We start from the raw sequence: 19,026 nt of genomic DNA, 5'->3' as shown, positions 1-19,026 counted from the left end.
AGGAAGCCCTCTTGCTCTATAAAACCTCTCTGAGCTCAGCTGACCGCTGCATCATTTTCTGCCTCAGCGCTGAAGCAGTTAACCAACACACACACACACACACACACACACACACACACACACACACACACACACACACACACACACACACACAAAGACACACACCTCTGCCAGTCATAAAATCCCCGGACCTTGCAGGGCAGAGCGTGACGAGGGCAGAGGCCGTCCCAGTGTGTGTGTGTGTGTGTGTGTGTGTGTGTGTGTGTGTGGTGTGTGTGTGTGTGTGTGTGTGTGTGTGTGTGTGTGTCAGGCAGACAGAGACATATAAAGTAGCAGAGAGGTAAAACCAGTCTTTATGGTAGAAGTCTGCAGAGTGTGAAATCCTGCTGGGCTGAGAGCAGAGAGGAGGAAGAGGAGGAAGAGGAGGAGGAAGGTGATGTCCATGAGGATGATGATTAACATTAGCAAGGTGAAGATGATAAACATGACGAAGGTGAGAAAGATGAAGATACGTGGTCATAAAAGAAGGGATGAGCTAAAATTCAGAAATCAGAAATTTATGAATGACTGATGAAAGTCGACAAAAATCTCAGTCTTCTTCAGCAGATGATGAAGATGAGAACGATGAAGATGACTCTGGTGTATTAGTAGAATGATTACGAAGACGTGGGTGATGAGAGTGATGAAGATGCTGGAGATAAAAGAAAGAAAGATATTGAAGAGTGAAGAGTAAGAATCATGAGGATGAAGATGAAGATGAGGATCTTCTCTTCACTTCCTGTTCCTCATTTGGCTTAATTTCACTGCGGCGTCTGGCGCCTCGATGTTAGCATGTTTACCGCTAGCTGACGAGCTATCAGCGCAGCGTGATTAATCTTATAAACCACAGACAGACAGAGAGGGATGGAGGGAGGGAGGGAAGCTGCAGTTCTGCTCACTGATTCTGCTTCCTCTTGTCTGTCAGGTCAAACGCCAAACAGGAAGTGGGAAGGAGTGTCAACGTCAGAAGACCACAACCTCCAATAAAGGATCAGTTATCATTGTTATAATCAAATAAGAGGAGGAAGGAAAGAGCTGCTGGTGATGATGCTTCCTGAAGTCGTCTCTCTCTCTCTCTCTCTCTCTCTCTCTCTCTCTCTCTCCGGTAGCTGTCACTTCCCTCGCCGTCACCTGTCAGTCAGAATGCAGACGGAGGCTGTTGCCGCGGCGACTTCCAGTAACTGTACAGTTGGCAGAAGGTCCTGGAGTTGTTCTCTCTACGTCTCTCCAGAGACTCACTGTCACTTAGCATCTGCTGCAAATTACTGGACTCTAATACTGCAAATACACTATAAGTACTGCAATCAGTACTACTGATACTGTTAGTACAACTAACACTGAAACTGTTAATGCAACTGCTATTTACGGAAATACTACTGTTTCTACTACATTGCTACTACTGTTAGTAGTAGTACTGTTAGTAGTAGTACTGTTAGTAGTAGTACTAACAGTAGTAGTAAAGTCTCATATCTAACTACACATGCGTACACCTACAAACGTGCTTGTGACTTGTGGCATCTTAAAAATGTAAAAATAGAATAAAGTTCTGCTTTCATGATTTCATTTTCATTTCATGACAAGAATCAGAACCAGGATCAACACACAGAATCAGAACCAGGATCAACACACAGAATCAGAACCAGGATCAACACACAGAATCAGAACCAGGATCAACACACAGAATCAGAACCAGAGTCAATAGAATCTCAGACAAATCTTATTCTTCCTGTATTTCTGTTCTAACAAACACACACACACACTCATACACACACTGTTGCTGTGTGTGCGTTAATGTTGGCAGCATCTGCACTGATGCCACAGATGACAACACGCTCACGTGTGTGTGTGTGTGTGTGTGTGTGTGTGTGTGTGTGTTTTCCTGCAGACAGAGAGTTCAGCAGCCTGGTGCACAGAGCAGCTGTACAGCATCTGACTTCTGACCCAGCCTACAGGTGTTTGTGTGTGTGTGTGTGTGTGTGTGTGTGTGTGTGTCTGTGTGTGTGTGTGTGTGTGTGTGTGTGTGTGTGTCTGTGTGGTGGAGGGCAGCAACCTCTTCCTCTCCTGAGTCACACCACCTGCTACCAGCCCTGTTTCAAAAACACACACACACAGACACACACACATACACACACACACACACACACACACACACACACACACACAGGTAACATACATGGTGATAGGTGGAGTGTGTAAGTTTGTGTATGTGTGTGTGGCGTTTTGTACTCCCCTTCATCTCCCCTCCTCCCCCTCATCATTTTTTCCTCTTCACCAATCCCACACTCCTCCTCCTCCTCCTCTCTCCATGCCTGCATTTAATGTCGCCTGTTCTCTTCTTGTTTTTGTGTGTGTGTGTGTGTGTGTGTGTGTGTGTGTGTGTGGTGTGTGTGTGTGTGTGTGTGTGAGTGTGTGTGTGAAGCCTCAGGCAGGATTCCGTTCTACTTCGCTTGTGTTGTTGGAGCAGGTGGCAAGACAACACACACACACACACACACACACACACACAAAAACACACACAAAATTATGTTTCTTGTGTTTGATTTCTGGCTCCACATAAAACACACACACACACACACACACACACACACACACACACACACACACACTGATCTTTGTATTGAGTAATCTCAGTGGCTCAAACACAATCACAGCCCTGAGGGGGCGGCCAAGATAGACGGAGACAGACAGAGATGGAGAGAGAGGCTGAATAGGAGACTGAAGGAGTGTCTTCACGGTTCTCGAGGTTCTCAATGCGCCGGTTAAAATAAACTGCTACATGTGAAGAAAAGAGCCGAGGATGAGGAGGTTTCATGTCTGACACGGATTCCTTTCTTCCTGTTCTTCGTCTCTGAGAACACGGGTGTTAACACATATGTTCTGGTGCAAGTCCTCCGGTTCTGCACAGAACCCAGTGGGGTTTTATTTAAAGTTCTGGTTCTGAAGAAAACCTTTTCTTTCTGTCTTTCTTTCTCAATAAATGAATAAGACTCAAGTGCTTTTTTCTTCTTTCTTTTTTTTTTTGTATTCAGCACAGAATCACAATTTGCACAAAAAGCCTTAGATTCTTCTCAAAATGATCCTCGATCCTTGGACCTTTAATTCAGACCAGTAACCTTTGACACATTTATCAATATTTTTCATCAATAAAATGAAGAAATATTAAAGATCCAATAGACTTTTGGGAGACTAATACAAACTACAAGGCCATTTTAATACCTTTATCCTGTTTTATTTATTATGATATTTGCTGTTTCTCTGTGAAGCACTTTGTAACTATTATTCTTATTTCACAACTTCAGTAGGAACTTATTACTGAAACTGATGGCATTTGTTTTCTTTGTAGTATGGAGCGTCACACTGTGCCCTCCTCATTATCTGATATTTCCCCCGTCAGACTGACACCCTGAGCAGAGCTGGTGGTTGGGTTTTCTCTGCAGCTCCACAGACCCACACATGAAAGACTTTGAGGGACAGGTTTTTGGTGGAGAAAGCAGAAAGTAACTCAAATGTGGTTTTTAAACTGGCTTTGAAGAGTGAGGACCAGACATTTTATAGCAACTGAACTGATCAAATTCACATCTTCAGGTATATTTTTAAGCTGTGCAGGTTCTTGAGTGGCATGGGTGCCTATATTTTTATTGGATCACTTGGAAAACAGTCAGCCAATCAAAGAGAGACTCAAAGCCTCCTCTCTTCTGATTGGCTGACTGACCTGTTGAAGGAAAGCCAGCGACATTCAGACAGCAACATTTCTGATCAATGGTCGGCGCAAAAGTCCTGAACTTCGAATTGAATATTGTTTTGAATAACATCTGCACCAAGTAACTCCGCCCACTTCTTTATAAGTCCAATCGACAGCTGCCATTTGTCACAGGAACTCTACTTCCTGTTTTTTTTGTTCCGCACTGAGCAAAGTGTTCATCATGGAAACACAGACGGAGGTTTTACTGACTTGCAGCTGAACTTTGAACAGTTTTATTGCTCCTGCTGTTATTAAACTGGGAGAGGAAGCGAACCACCAGCCGCACCTGCCTTCATTTAGACTCCCCCGCAATCACCTGACCGCCATTTTGGCGGAGGGAGCACGCTCAGTGACGACGCTCAGACTCATGGGACGAGATGTTTGCACGCTTGTTGAACAGAAAGTGAAAGTATGTGAAGGCAGATAAAAGGAAGTCCACGTCAGAGCGGTTCCAGTTCATTCTGGTTGAGGTGATTACCAACGTTTCAACTGGATGTATAGCGCCCTACCTGTCTGACAAGCCCCGCCCATAAGTGTGTATATACACACGGAGAAAAAGAGAGAGGGAGAAGGTTGAGAGGATTACGTTGTGCCGAGTGATGTCCACGTTCAGGAATGTGTGTGTTTTTAGGAGAAATAATGTGGGCTTGTGCGTGCGTGTTACAAAGGCCCCTTTGTGACCAGCCCCCCCCCCCCCCCCGCCCCGTCCTGCACCTTCACCACTATAGATACAGAGAGATGTATCTCCATCTCTTCATCATACCTGTTCCAACCTGTGAACACACACACACACACACAGACACACACAGACACACACACACACACACACACACAGACACACACACACACACACACAGACACACACACACACACACACACACACACACACACACACACACACACACACACACACACACACCACACACACACAGACAGTAGCTGTAGTTCTACATTGGCCTCCTACTGGAGAACCAGCTGTAAATAAAACTGTAAATACAACAGTAATCGCAGCCGGGCCTATTCCAGCACATTCTCAACATCAGGATGTAAAAGCCTGTTTTAATTTCGTGGTGAACGAGGTGTGTGAATCAACAAATGGATTTTTTTTGTTGTTGGACTGAGCGAAATGCAAAGGCGGGAAGAGATAACGTCCCTTAAAAACAGCCAGGATCTGCTGATGGTGTCTTCTGCTTTAGTACATAACCACTCTGAGGCAATTAGCATCAGCTACGTTTCATTTCTCTCTTTATCTTTATTTGTTCTCGAGTCTCGTGGAGGAAACATCACGTAAGTGTCTTTTAAACGTCTATTAAAAAAAAAAGAAAACGACTCTGCAGCCACGCTAGCGGCTCTGTGAGGCTGCACGGCTAAACGCTAACATGCGCGCGCTAAAATGCTCATAATGACGATGTTTACCAATTACCACAATAATCATTTGCTAATTAGCACTAAACACAAAGCTGAGGCTGATGGGAATGTCATTAATTAAGCTAAAAGTACAAAGCATTGGACAAATTACAATTTTGCCTTGATGGTGGGGCAACACGAAGAGTCAGAGGATCCATGTGAGAGTCTGGGTGGTGGTGGGGGGGTGGGGGTGGGGGGGATTTGTGCAATATAAACTGCAGGTGAAGTTTTTGAGTTCCTACAAAAGCTTTTCTCTCGCTGCACAACAAGCAGCCGAGCCGTCTGACCTCCCTCACACCCTCTCTGCTCTCTGAAAAAGGTTTTTTCTTTTCTCTTTTTCTTTGACGACCTCGAGACTGAGAGACACGTGAGTGTGTGTGTGTGTGTGTGTGTGTGTGTGTGTGTGTGTGTGTGGGGTGGGAGGGTGGGGGCTTCTGGTTTAAACCAGACAGATCTTTGTAACTGTACTGCAGCTGAAGTAACCGAGTACAGCTCCGTCCTCTCAGCTGCGTCTGACTGATGACAGACACCGTCCCTGCCCGACTACATTTTTAGCCGCTGCTGTGAAATTACTGTAATTTTCTGGGGAGAAAGAGCCGCTAGCTGCCCGGCTAATGGCTGCCATTACTGTTTCTTTTTTCTGACGGCGAGCCAGACCATAAAGAAAAACAGGAAGTCCTCTGTCTGTCAAACAGCGGGGGACACATGTTGTTGATTAAAAACACCTGTTTTAAGTGGGTAATCATTTAATGGACTGTAACTGTTGCTGAGCACGCTGATTATGAGTGTTTAGTGTGAACATTAACAGCTCCAGTGAAATGGAAACCATCTTTTGGAATGTGTGTCTCTGGGTGTGTCTTTTACTGGATATTCATAGCAGGTGAGGGAAAGTTTAGGGAAAGAAGATGATGGTTTGATCTCAAATCCGACAATTCTCACTCGTGACACCTCATCAAAAGTAAGAGTAAAGACACGAGTTGTGATCATTTCAACCGAACGATGGATTCGTTCCTCCTCGGGTTGTGTAATTCTAAAAGATTTCGCTGTCGCTTCAGTGGTTAAACGTTCAAGTATTTGATGAAAAAGCAAATTTCGGAAAGAAAAGAAAAAGTGTTTGACAGGAATATTCGTCTTGTGACCCAGACGCAACTATAAATAGACCGATCCAACAAAAGAAGAATCTCCAACTTAAAATTGGCTGATTCACATCATATTTTTTTTGTGTGTGTGTGTGTGTGTGTGTGTGTGTGTGTGTCCTTGCATGTGTCTGAATAGCGAACACAGCCTCTTTGCCGGAGGACGTCGCATTGTGTTGTCGTGTAGGAAGATGGCGAGCTGAGTTAGATTCTGCCTTTTTATTTATTTTTTTTTTCCTGTGCATTTGCATTTTAAGCTGCAGCCCCCGTCGCATCAACGCAGTGATCCCACTCAGATCCCGTCTTTTCCTCATAGTGCTGCTGTCTGTTAGGATACAGCCTTCAGGCTCCAGTGTACTCCATCACAAGTGCTCGCATGCATGGGACATTTTAATTAACTTTCCAAAAACAACACTCTTGACATTCACACCCACCTCATGGCGTGAGTGGTCAGCTGTGTTGGGGGAGGGGTGAGCAGAGTTTGAGCTAATGATTGTCGTACAGGAAAGACTGTGCACCGTTAATTCCAGTGTTTAAATGATTATTGTGTGACTTTGTGCTCCAGCTACAACAGGAGTAAAATCAGCTACTAATAACTTTGTCGTACAAACTAGTCCCTTCTTGGGACTAGTGGTGGTGGGGGGGGGCGTAGTGATATGAGAGCAAGGAGGGGAGGGGGCTGCACTCTGGCTGGTCTACAACAAAGTATTTCCAACAGACACTGAAGCCTGAAGAATTTTTCCAGCCCTGTTGCAGGTGTTTACAGTTTCTTATCAAATGTTTCAAATGTGTTGTGGCTTGTACTGTTTTTATCTGCGGCTCGGTCTGGAAATCCTTGGACTCCCAAACCTCGTGTATCAAAGTCACTGTCTATGCCAGCTCACGTCCAAAACCTGAACTTTAAACCCTGTAAAGGCAGAAAAAAGTCTAAAAATTCTGCTTAATCATGAGATAAACCTGAAACACTGACTGACCTTCATCTGAGTGTTTACATGGAAATAAGTCACTCAGACTGTTGCAGTCCATGAAATCATAGCCAGAATGTGGGAGAAACAAACACTCAACCCAGAGCTTATATAAACTGAATGACAGGCAACACACACACACACACACACACGCACACACACACACACACACACACGTCTGTTCATTTAAAGGGCAGAGCTCTACATAGAAGGAGGGATTGTGTTGGATTGGAGGGAGGGAGGGAGGGAGGGAGGGAGGGGGGAGATGTGGAAGGTGGAGGGGAGAGGAGGAGGAGGCGGTTGGTCAGTACTATGAGTCAGCACACATGCGCACACACACACACACACACACACACACACACACACACACACACACACACACACACACACACACACAGGTCGTAGTGTTACCATAGAGACAGCAGAGTTGGTCAGCGTAAAAGCAGAAAGGCATTGCTGGACTATTAATGTGGAGTCCAGACTGGGGGAGGAGTCGGGGGGGGGGGGGGGGGGGGGGGGGGGGGGGGGGGGGCTGTGCCCTCATTAACCTTTGACCCCTTTACTCTTAGCTACTAATAACTGTTCCTGAGTGATATTTGACCTTTGACCCAGGCAGGTTCAGCACCTGCTGTCGTTTTTTGATCTCTGTCCTTGCTGCAGGTTCAAAGTCCATAGTGTGTGTGTGTGTGTGTGTGTGTGTGTGTGTGTGTGTGTGTATAGGCCACATGCCAACAGGTAGGGCAGCTGTAGATTTAAAGTGACAGACTCAGACAGAATGGTTGATGTGTGTTTTATGGACGGTCAGGGAGAGAAGATGTATTCAGGATCTCTAAAAGTCGAATCTCGTCTCTGGTTTTACAGTTGACAGTTTTCCTTTCAACTCTTTTTTTTTTTTCAAATGAAAAGCGATGTTCTCGTTTTGACAGCGTGCAAAACACTCCCGTTTGGATGATCTGATCTGCTGGTCAATGAGCAGCTCCACTGAAGCAGCTGACGTTTAAGAACACACAGCGGAGGAGGAAGAGGAGCAGGAGGAGGAGGAGAGGAGGAGGAGGTAATGAGAGGGAGGTACCAGCATCTCCTTCATCCCCCCCCCCCCACACACATTGATCCAGGGCTCGAACCGGCAACACGAGCCACAGCTTCTCTAACTGCTGCGTGAGCAACAGGAAAAAGTCCTTTACTGCAGACACATAAATAAAATTGTCAAAATTTCAAAATCACTCTTAAAGTCCAGTTTAAACGCCAATTTTAATAAAAACGGCTTGTCAATAACATTAATTTCTATCTGCTGCCGACTGAGCGGATCCCTGAGCGGGATCAATAAAGTTGATCTAATCTTATCCATTAATAGATGCACATGAAACATGCAGAAAGTAACCTGTTACATTATCCATTCAATATCTTCCTGTGCACCATGTGTAGCCTTCAGTCAACATCTGACTGTTAATACTTACTTTAAGTTCTTTATATAGTAGATGATAATTATATGTTTTTACTTGTTAAACTGCAAGAGTCAAATTCACACCTGACCTGATCAATAAATGTGATTCGAGTGTGAACTGGACTTTAAATATGTATTCACTGCTGTAAACCTGCACCACATCATACATTTTCTCTCCATGTGTGAAGGATGGAAAATGAAAATGAAATACCAGACGTCTACCTGCGGTAACCCCCCCCCCTCTTCCTGTCGTAACCCCGCCCACTTCAACCACCCAGTGAAAGCAACAAAGCGCCACTTTAACATTTAAGCAACATGTTTATTGAAATAAAATCTGCTTTTAACTGTAAAAAACAAAACAAAAAAAAAGAACACTGTACATTTATTTCCCCCAGAGAAGCAGAACATGAAGCAGAACATGATCGAGCATGTGTGTGTGTGTGTGTGTGTGTGTGTGTGTGTGTGTGTGTGTGTGTGTGATGGAACAGAGTTGACGTGGGGATTTAAACCTGACGAGAGTGAAGTGTGACGCCTGTGGGCTCGAGTGTTCACAGGCTAAACATTAACGCAGCGTTAGCGAGATGCTAACACCAGCAGGAACTCAAAGACCAACCAAACAAGGAAACACAGTCTGAACTTCAGCGTCATATATATATATATAAACTGTATAATGGTGATGGCAGCGAATACGCAGGTGTGTGTGTGTGTGTGTGTGTGAGTGTGTGTGTTAGTGTGTGTGAGTCTTTGGTACAGGTATTTAGAAGCACAGTGAACAATGAAACACTGTTGATAAGCACACACACACACACACACCACACACACACACACACACACACGCGCAGCGACACAGTAATGTTGCAACTAAAACAGCAGATGAAAAAAGCACAAACAGAACAAAATATTTGACATGTCGTTCACATATATGTACAGTCTGAACATCGCTACGACGACGACACCTTAACGTGATTGTCTCCATGGATTTCACAGTGCACATGACAGTTCCATTTTCACCGCCCCCCCCCCCCCCCAATAGTCCATCAACCTGAAGCCACAAAACAGCCGACGTGGCGTGAAAGCTCGTCACAATCACGCAGTTAATGGGCTCCGTCTCAACCCCCTCCCTCCCCCCCCATCTTTTGTACATTAAATAGAATAGAGCAAGGCACTCTGGGTAAAATAAGGCGGGTGCCTGGAAAATTACCTGCCATTAATCTGTGCAAACAATTGACTTTTTAGCCCTGGTGATTGGGAACACGGCAAAATTAAGTCGTATTTCAGCTGACCTGACAGGAGGTGCGGAGGTTAAGAAATGGTTGTATTTAGTCTTAGTGTACCTTTTCCTTCATAGTGTAGTGGTTTCTTCAACGCCCTTCCCCTCCTCCTGCTTATTCCCTTTCTTTCTTTCTTTCTTTCTTTCTTTCTTTCTTTCTTTCTTTCTTTCTTTCTTCACTGCTTGGCTCCTTGACCGCACTGAAATTACCTCAAATTGGTCTGAACTGGATGGAAACACTCTAAAGTGCTACTCAGCCAGTCTAGTTCCTGGCCAAAGAAAGCCAAGAAACAATAAAATTGGGTACAAAAAAAAAAAAAAGTAGCTCAGGAATTCACAGTCACTCTTTGTCACACTTCAACAAGCTGATCGGGCCATAAAGAGCAGCTTTAAACCTCCAGACAGACAGAAAATAAGGAAAGAAAAGAAAGAAAAAAACCCACATTCAGACATAATGAGGATGTCAGTGTGAACCTTTCAACAGCTGCACAAACAACTCCACAATCAAAACATTTCTGAATAATAATAAAGAAAAGAAAAGGATGAACTCATAAACTCCTTCATTTAACCCTCTGTGAAAAGGTGAACACAAATAAAACAGATGAAAAAACATATAGAAGCTCAGGATAGACCCATATGGGAGTATTCAGGATTTCCATCTTCATATTTCCATATATGCTTTTCTAAATTCGTGAAAATATAACATCATGTGCTTTAATAGAACAGAAACTAATTGAACATATTCTTATATGATTGAACATGAAAAGCAAAAACACAACCACCCCTCAAAGCACGTTCTGGATCAGCAGAGTTCATTTTGGGGGTTATGGTCACCAAATACCAGTCAAATGTCAAGATGGTAAATATTGGTAAGCCCATATTTGGTCTATCCCTTATGTAATCCTTCATGGTGTGAATATTGTGGTGTCCATGTTGAGGTGAAAACCAACAAAAACAAACTGAACAGAACAGAAAATGGTGAACAAAACCAAACCAAACCAAACCAAAGATAAAAAGGGAAATGGCAGTTTGGAGATGGGTGCTGTGCGGGGGGGAATCAGTGCAACTTTGGTGGAGGAATATAAGTCCCAGCATGACTACCACACCCGGTTGGTCCAATAGATGTCCCTGTGGTACATTGCCGTATTTGCGTATTCTCCTACCTGTTTGTTGCTGTATTTGGGCGGGTTGGCCTTGTAGCTGTAATCCGAATATTGGTCGGAGCCTGTGGAGTTGTTGTCGCCGGTTCCCACGAAGGTGTTGGTGGCGGGGAGGTCCTGAACAGCCTGGTGCTTCTTGGAGGCGGAGGGCGACTGTGGCTGCAGCTGGATGGAGGGTAGTGGGGAGTTGGAGCGGTAGTGGCGGCCCAGATCGGGGCTTCCCGGCGGGTAGTTAAGTGGCAGGTGGATTCTGGGACTGTCGTTGACGCTGTCGTTGATGAGGTTGAACTTGAGGCCTTTCTGCAGGCTGGCCTCCTCGTCCTCCTCCAGTGGTTTGGCAGGTTTTGGAGCTTTCCCCTTTTTGCTCTTTTTCCCTTTGCCGTTCTTGGGGCCCTGCTTTGCAGCGTACAAGTCCTTACTTTCCTTCTTGCCGGCCTGGTAGCCGCTCTTGGTGTCTTTCTGCAGCCGGTGTCTGATGACCACCACGGCTACAATGACCAGAATCACACCAGCGATCCCCGCCAGGCTACCGTACAGGATGTTGCTGCGCTGAGCAAGGGCGTAGTTGGGATCTCCGGCAATGTCCCTGTCCAGAGGGGTGTAGAGGCTGTGTCCGACCAGCGCTTCGATGAGGGAGACGTTGGACATAGTGTCATTGACGAAAACATGGACCAGGGCGGTTGTGTGGCGGGGAGGTTTGCCTTTATCGCTGACCCTCACCACCAGGCGGTGCAGTCCATTGTGCTTGCCATTGAATTCCTGCGCCAGTGTGATCTCTCCGCTGCTCGGCGAGATGTGGAACAGGTTGTACGGGTTGCCGCCTGTGATGGCGTAGAACAGCTCAGCGTTGGGTCCAGAGTCAATGTCCTCAGCCTCTACCACCTCCACACGGGTGTCCGGTGGTGTGACGGGTGTCAAGTAAGTGTAGGAGGAGTTGGACGGTTTGGTGACGTAGGGGGCGTTATCATTTTCATCTAGGACGTTGATGGTCACGCCGACGTAGGAGGATCGAGGAGGGTCACCGGCATCCACAGCCTTCAGACGGAAGGTGTAGGTGCTCTCCTTCTCACGGTCGAAAGAGATGCTGGACAGGATGGTTCCTGTGCCGTTCTGGATGACAAACTTGCCATTGTCCGGTTCAACAAACAGCCTCACTCGGGCGTTTTCCCCTTTATCAGCATCAGTCACGGTCACCACACCGACGGGATTGAGCGGAGGCATGTTCTCAATGACGGAGAAGCTGTAGCCGTTCAGCATGAACTTGGGGTCATTGTCATTGCGGTCCAGGACGTTAATCACCACTGTAGCGGTGCCCGTTTTGCTGGGAACACCCTTGTCTGCTGCCGCCACGCGGAACTCGTAACGCTCCGTCTCCTCCCGATCCAACAGGTTCTTCACACGAATCTCCCCACTGTTGGCGTCGATCTCGAAGAGCCTGGTGGCCGAAAGCTCGATGATGCTGTAGGACAGCTCTGCGTTGGTGCCACTGTCCGCATCTGTCGCCGCAACATCCAGCACCTTGTCGCCTGGCTGGTTGCCCTCTGCAAAGTCCACCTCGAGCAACTCAGGGGAAAAGTTTGGCGTGTTGTCGTTCATGTCTGTAACCTGGACCTTGAGGGAGTTGGTGCTGGACAGCGCTGGGTTCCCAGAATCCACAGCGACAACTTCAATCCTGTAATCCTTAACACGCTCATAATCCAGCAGGGTAGTCGTCTGCAGGAAGTACTTCCTCTTCCGATCGTTGGCTGACTCACTTGCAGGTTGAAGCTGAAACGGGACATCACCGGCAACTACGCACGTAACCACCGCATTTTCCCCCTCGTCGCGGTCTGACACCTGGACCAACGCCACTGCGGTGCCGATGGGCATTTCCTCAGATATGTTGGCCACGCCGTCCTGGTGCGTCACCAAACCAATACCGCGGATCTCAATGGCTGGGGCGTTGTCATTCTGGTCCCTGACGTTAACGGTCACCAGGACCTTGGAGCTCTTAGCGTTGGGCCCGCGATCTTTGGCGACCACAAAGAACTTGAGGAAGTTCTCCTCCTCGCGGTCCACCAGGCCTTTGACGTATATGATGCCGGTGGAGCGATCGATGCGCAGAAGCCTCTGGACGGTCTCCGACGCCTGATGGAGGCTGTAGTCAATCTCCCCATTGATGCCAGTGTCTGCGTCGTTGGCTCTGACCTACAGGGGCAAAAGAAGAGGGTTACTTTTTCATGAATATCCCCCCAAAAAGGTTGTGTAGTAAGCTAGATACAGATTCTAGTACCGTTTTAGTCATCACAACATGACAATATTGTTGTGGTTTTTTAAGAGAATGCCAAAACTAACATGCCTGCATATGTCGATATCACACAAATAAACCATAAATATTCAAATTTGAGTCTTCTTGAGTCATTTCTATGGTCAATATTGATCTCTAAGGGGTAACCGGCAGCCTGAAACATGTGTTCCCATTATAACCATCATTTTATTGACTATTTAGACTTACAAAGAATCACAACCATTACTAATGCAACACCACAAAGCCCTTTGTGTTCTCCTGAGGGGGAGGGGTTTTTCTGCTGTGTGTGAAACATAATAGAAGATCAAAGCTGAGTGCTCATACCCACACAACAACATCTAATGGCCGTGCAGCGGGTCATTGGCATCGTATGGGCAGATGAGTGAATGTTAATGGTCCTCTCATTATCAGAAAAGCCCCGGCTCCTCGGGGCCCATTAGGGGAGACCGGAGAGGACGGACCGGCATCGGCCACCATCCGGCCTCACACGCCCAAACCCAAAGTAAATGGAGGTAATTAGTCAATTAGGAGATACGGGCAGTCAGCAGAATGTCACTTAGGATGTACTCATTAGGACGACTTTCTATCTAAACATCTAATACTTTTTAATTGTGCTCATTCAACGCCTCAGCTGCTGGGAGGAAATGTAGGTCGGTGTGTGGTTTCAAATGAACTAGTTGTTGAACAGCTGATTTAAACGTCCCAGGTGCTGCTGCTTCAGCGTTTCCACAGCCTTCACCTGGGACGTACAGTAATGTAATTAGGGTTTTTAAATTTTAAGGCCATTTATACCTTTAAAGCAGAACTGGCCCCGAGCCAGGCCTGCACTCAGCAAAATAATCTCCTAAAATATAACTCCTAGAAATATTGGTTTCTTAAGAAACAAGAAAAATCTGCCAAATGGGGAGAGGTTATTTTCACTTTTTTTTTAAACAAACAATAAAACTGTTTGTTTGGGCCAAGGACAGAAATCCTTGATGGATTCTTTCTTTTTTGAAGATACACTTTGACATTTTAGGAAATGTGCTTATTTGCTGTTTTGCAAAGAATTAGACAAGAAGATCGATACCACTCCTACAGCAGCAGGTGAATTTATAACTTCAGACTGCATCTGGTAAGGTTAGCTTAGCATGACGACCGGAAACAGGGGGAAACTATTTTATTTACAACCAAATACTCATTCAATTCATTTTTGAGGGAATGAAATGATGTCTCAAGGCTCCAAAGTGTGACACATTAGTTGATTTTCTTAAACCTTATAAAGCTTCAATGAGGAGCTGGAACCAGATGATACAGAACGCACGATACTGTCAATGTGGGAGAAAACATCTAACACGAGCATTTAAATTAACACTTGGGGAAGAAATCGGGGTTTAAAGGGTTAACGCAGCCGACACAATCTCTGAGGGATTTTCCTTTTTACACAGACTTCACTTCATCCTGCCACATAATAAATATCTGGTTTCCTGCCTGCTGAGGATCACACACTGTGACAGACCGTCACCGGCACCTGGGGGTGACCGTGGAAGTCACTGATCCAAGTCGGTGAGGTTAAGGTTAAAGAAAGCATTAAAGTGAAATTATAATTTCTCCTGCCCATTGATTTCCTTTCCTCCGGTGCGGCTTTAAGCAGCAGACATCACCAAACAGCGGTGAATTATTGACAGCTTCTGAGAATTGTGTATTGAACAGTTGAGCTGCTGGAGCACAGTGCCGCTGTGATGAAGCCAGGAGCTGAGCTGGCTGCTCTCCAAGGCCGCTCTGTCCGGGGCGTACAGCAAATATAAACACTGTTAACAGTTAACCAGCCAGACCAACTGCTTTCTTACAGACGGACCAGACTCTTTAGCATGTTTTTAGCCCATTTACCAACAGTAAACCTCTCGTTTCTCCTCTCTTCTGACCAGTCTTCACATCGGAGCGACCTCTTTTTAAACTGGTTTCTTTCCTTCAAGGATTCATTTTATTCTTAAAGAAACTGACAGCTCACAGAGACGTTCTGCAGAGAGATAATCCATCACAGTTAACATCCTGTCTGGTTTATTGTTGACTAAATTACATTATAATTACATGGTAGTTCAGTGTGGACTCTTCAAATCATTTTGGGCTTCCTCCTTTTAGCTGATTAATCATCTGGTTGTCAGAGAAATATTTAATGTTTTTTATCATGCTTTTGGGAAATTAGTCATTAGAGATAATGACAGTCACATTTCTGTCAATTGTCATATATTCTTTGGTCTTTAATGAGCTCCAGATTTCAGGGGGTCCTTCGTCTGAAAGGGTACAATACCATTTTTACAATCATATAATTCATCAGTCAAACAAATCTGATGATTATTAGTCAATTAAAGGCCGTGAAAAGCTTTATTTCTCTCAATCAGTTTGTTAGGATGAGCGATGGGCTCCTACAGGAACAGGAAGTCACCTACATCCGCCAAAGTAAGAGCGGCTTTGGTTATTTCACATGAGAGATTTCTGTGTTTTCTACTGGTTTGAAGCGACTTCAGTGGACCAATGAGGCGCAAGAGCAATGTTTTTTTGTTGATCAAATGTGATCAACTTACTGTTTTTTTTTAACTTTTTCACTAATATTAATGTTATAAATGTTTCAAAAATAATAAAGAATCTCTTTACATTTTCTCTTTAGGAAGGAAATAGGTTGAAATACGCGGCACGCTCCTTTAAAGAGCGACAGTCTGGACGATTTAAACAGGTCAGGGTCGTCAGTCAGCGACGTCCCGTCACTCCTCAAACGCACGTTAAGTGAAATGAATTCTGTCTCTGAAACGCGACGAGCCACATCCAGAGCAATAATACCAATAAGCCCCCGTGGATAATCTCATGACTGACTCAGATTAAGTCATGCACGGCTCACTGGAAGGCTGGCTGGTCGCACCGCACCGCGGGGAGGGGAGGGGAGGGGAGGGGAGCGGGGAGGAAGAGGAGGATGACACAGCGAGGTGGGTTTGTTGTGATGCTGCCAAACCAAACTGAACTTTCCCGCTCGGCCCCCCCGCTGATGGCGACATCACGTACCGCCGAGAGCTCAAAGGTGAAGTTGAATCAGTGGTTAATATGTGACTACACGCGGCGATCCCACGCCCTGCTTCACCTCGGCCGCACCATCTGTCTGAACAGATAATTGAGCAGCATATTGTGTGCAGCGGCTGCGCCGTGTTGTCCCGCGGCTCTCTGCGTTATCACCGAAAGGGCCAAAGGTCCCACTGCAATGTTTGGTGGAGAAGAGAAAGTCTGAATTCAGCAGCGAGGCTCGGGTAAGAGGGGGGGACAAATTCAGCTGGAATGAATCTCACTTCTTTTCTTTTTTTACGTTTTATGTAAGAAAAGAGGCAGATTTATGAGCTCAGGTGATAGTGAGGACAAAAATGTGTCTGGAAGCTGTTGCTCATCTGAATCCTGTTGTTTTACAGGTGAAGATCTACAATTTAAACCCTGATTTCCTCCTGAAGTTCCTCCTTAATGTGATGAAACAATGTCTTCACGATGTCAATCAGCTGCTTCCAGCCACAGACTGTAAATAAAGATGGTCGTCTCCTCTGTGACGTCACCCGCAGGTTTCTGAAGAGCGGTTTTAAAGCTCCAGGTTTGAGCTGCTCCACCGTTGCCATCTTGGCAGTGTCTGACTCCGCCCCCTAACTCCCAGCTAATTCAAAAATGGTCAAAGAGGAGGGGCCTGTGTGGAGCCAGTTTGTGGCAAGCATACGCTCACCCGCCTGTCACTCAAACAGGCCACGCCCCTCAATCCTCCATAACTGTAGTCCTTAATAAAATGTAAACAGGTGAGTTTTATAAACAGGTGTCATGAAGGAGGAAATTAGCTCTAGAGACCAAAACAGTTTTTGTACCAGGCTGTAATCATGTTTATTTCTAATGTAAAGTTGGACATTTTAACATGGGAGTCTATGGGGACTGACTCACTGTTGGAGCCAGACTCTAGTGGTCGTTAGAGGAACTGCAGCTTCTGGTTCTTCATGTTGATGCTTCATGTTTCAGACCCAGATTGATGTTTTCTTCCAGTGTCTGGTAAATTAATTTAAACCCCCAAGAATAAATCCTAATTTTTAAATCCTTTATTGATTTGAGTTGTTTTCCATCGTTCATCAGTTATTGATTAGTTTCCTGTCAATCCCTTTATCAAAAAATAAAGTAACAGCTACAGAACTAGTTCAGATTAATTGTATAATAATTTTAAACTAATGACATGTTGGCAGTGATGATGGAACTTGGTGTGTGTGTGTGTGTGTGTGTGTGTGTGTGTGTGTGTGTGTGTGTGTGTGTGTGTGTGTACTGACCTGCAGCACTGAGTGTCCCAGCGGGCTGTTCTCCGGCAGCTCGGTGTCGTAGTGAGTCCTCTCAAACTTGGGGGCGTTGTCGTTCTGGTCGGTGACGGTGACCCGCAGCAGAGCGCTGCTGGCCCTCGGCGGCCTCCCGCCGTCCACCACCCGGATGTTCAGGTCGTACGAGTCCTTCTTCTCGCGATCCAAGTTGCCCATGACGACCAACTGCGGCAGCTTCTCGTCCGTGTCGACCGCGACCTGCAAGCTGAAGAGCTGGTCGGCGTCGGGCCCGGTGCTCAGCGAGTACTCGGCCACGCCGTTGGTGCCGGAGTCCCTGTCGGTTGCCATGGGGATGGAGAAGAGGGCGCCGATGTGCGTGTTCTCTGGGATGGAGAGGGTGAGGATGGGTGAGGAGAACTGCGGCGTGTTGTCGTTGATGTCCATCACCTCGATGCGGCCTTCGATCAGCCGCGGCCCCGAGCCGATGCCCTTCACCATGTCGGTGATCGACACCTCGAACTCCAGGAAACATTTGTCGCCCTCAAAAAGGTTGCGGCAGTCCCTCAGCGTCTCGCGGTCGATGGGGATCTCGGTGGTGTAGATGTCGCCCGTCTTGCCGTCCACCCGCAGGTACGGCGAGCCCACCTCCAGCTTGTAGAGGTGACCGGTGTCGGGCAGGCCCCGGTCGGCCGCCAAGCTGCCAATCAGCGTGTTGGGCGGCTGCTCCTCTGGAACCCGATACAGGATGTCGGAGGGTGCGGCGTTACAGGAGACCAGCAGGACGACCGCCAGGAACAACAGGACCTCCCACCTCAGCGCCGCCATGTCTCCACCCGACAGCCCCGCTCTGGAACACACAGAGAAAACAGATTAGTCAGACTCATCACTCATCCTCCACACGGCGTCCAGACAGCAGATCTACAGAGCGCCGCCTCCTCCAGATTCATGTCGGAGTCACTAAATGTGTCACACAGATCTGGGGACCTGAAGGAGAGACAGGCGGACGACTCGTTACGTTAAGTGCAATAAAAGCTTTCAAACGAGTTATAAATCCTCTCCAACCACAGACGTCTGAAAGCCCCTCGCAGCACCGCAGAGCAAAGGTTATTTAAAATACTCAATATTTCACATCATTTTATCAGCATCCTAATTATTTTACAACATTATGAGGATCAGGAACTCAGATCTATGACTTTTTTAATGTTTCATTTTGCTCCATACAAGATTAATCCAGGCATTGTTTTGATTTTCTATTTACAGTAAATTTCTGCCTTTTCC

General features: G+C 46.2%; 1 protein-coding gene across 5 annotated transcripts in view; it reads right to left on the bottom strand.

The window, feature by feature from the left end:
* pcdh1b (protocadherin 1b) overlaps positions 1 to 19,026 on the bottom strand; it is a 190,868-nt gene that overhangs the window by 159,441 nt on the left and 12,401 nt on the right. For all 5 annotated transcript variants that reach the window (XM_056383638.1, XM_056383637.1, XM_056383641.1 and 2 more), the window contains exons 2-3: positions 17,764 to 18,595; positions 11,167 to 13,350 (exon numbers count right to left, since the gene is read on the bottom strand). In XM_056383638.1, coding sequence (XP_056239613.1) covers positions 11,167 to 13,350; positions 17,764 to 18,573 — 2,994 coding nt within the window. In that variant the 5' untranslated portion in view covers positions 18,574 to 18,595. The remainder of the gene's footprint in view (positions 1 to 11,166; positions 13,351 to 17,763; positions 18,596 to 19,026) is intronic.

The sequence above is a fragment of the Seriola aureovittata genome, chromosome 8, assembly GCF_021018895.1.
Source record: "Seriola aureovittata isolate HTS-2021-v1 ecotype China chromosome 8, ASM2101889v1, whole genome shotgun sequence".
Lineage (NCBI taxonomy): Eukaryota > Metazoa > Chordata > Actinopteri > Carangiformes > Carangidae > Seriola > Seriola aureovittata.
This window is presented reverse-complemented; position numbering and strand designations above follow the sequence as displayed.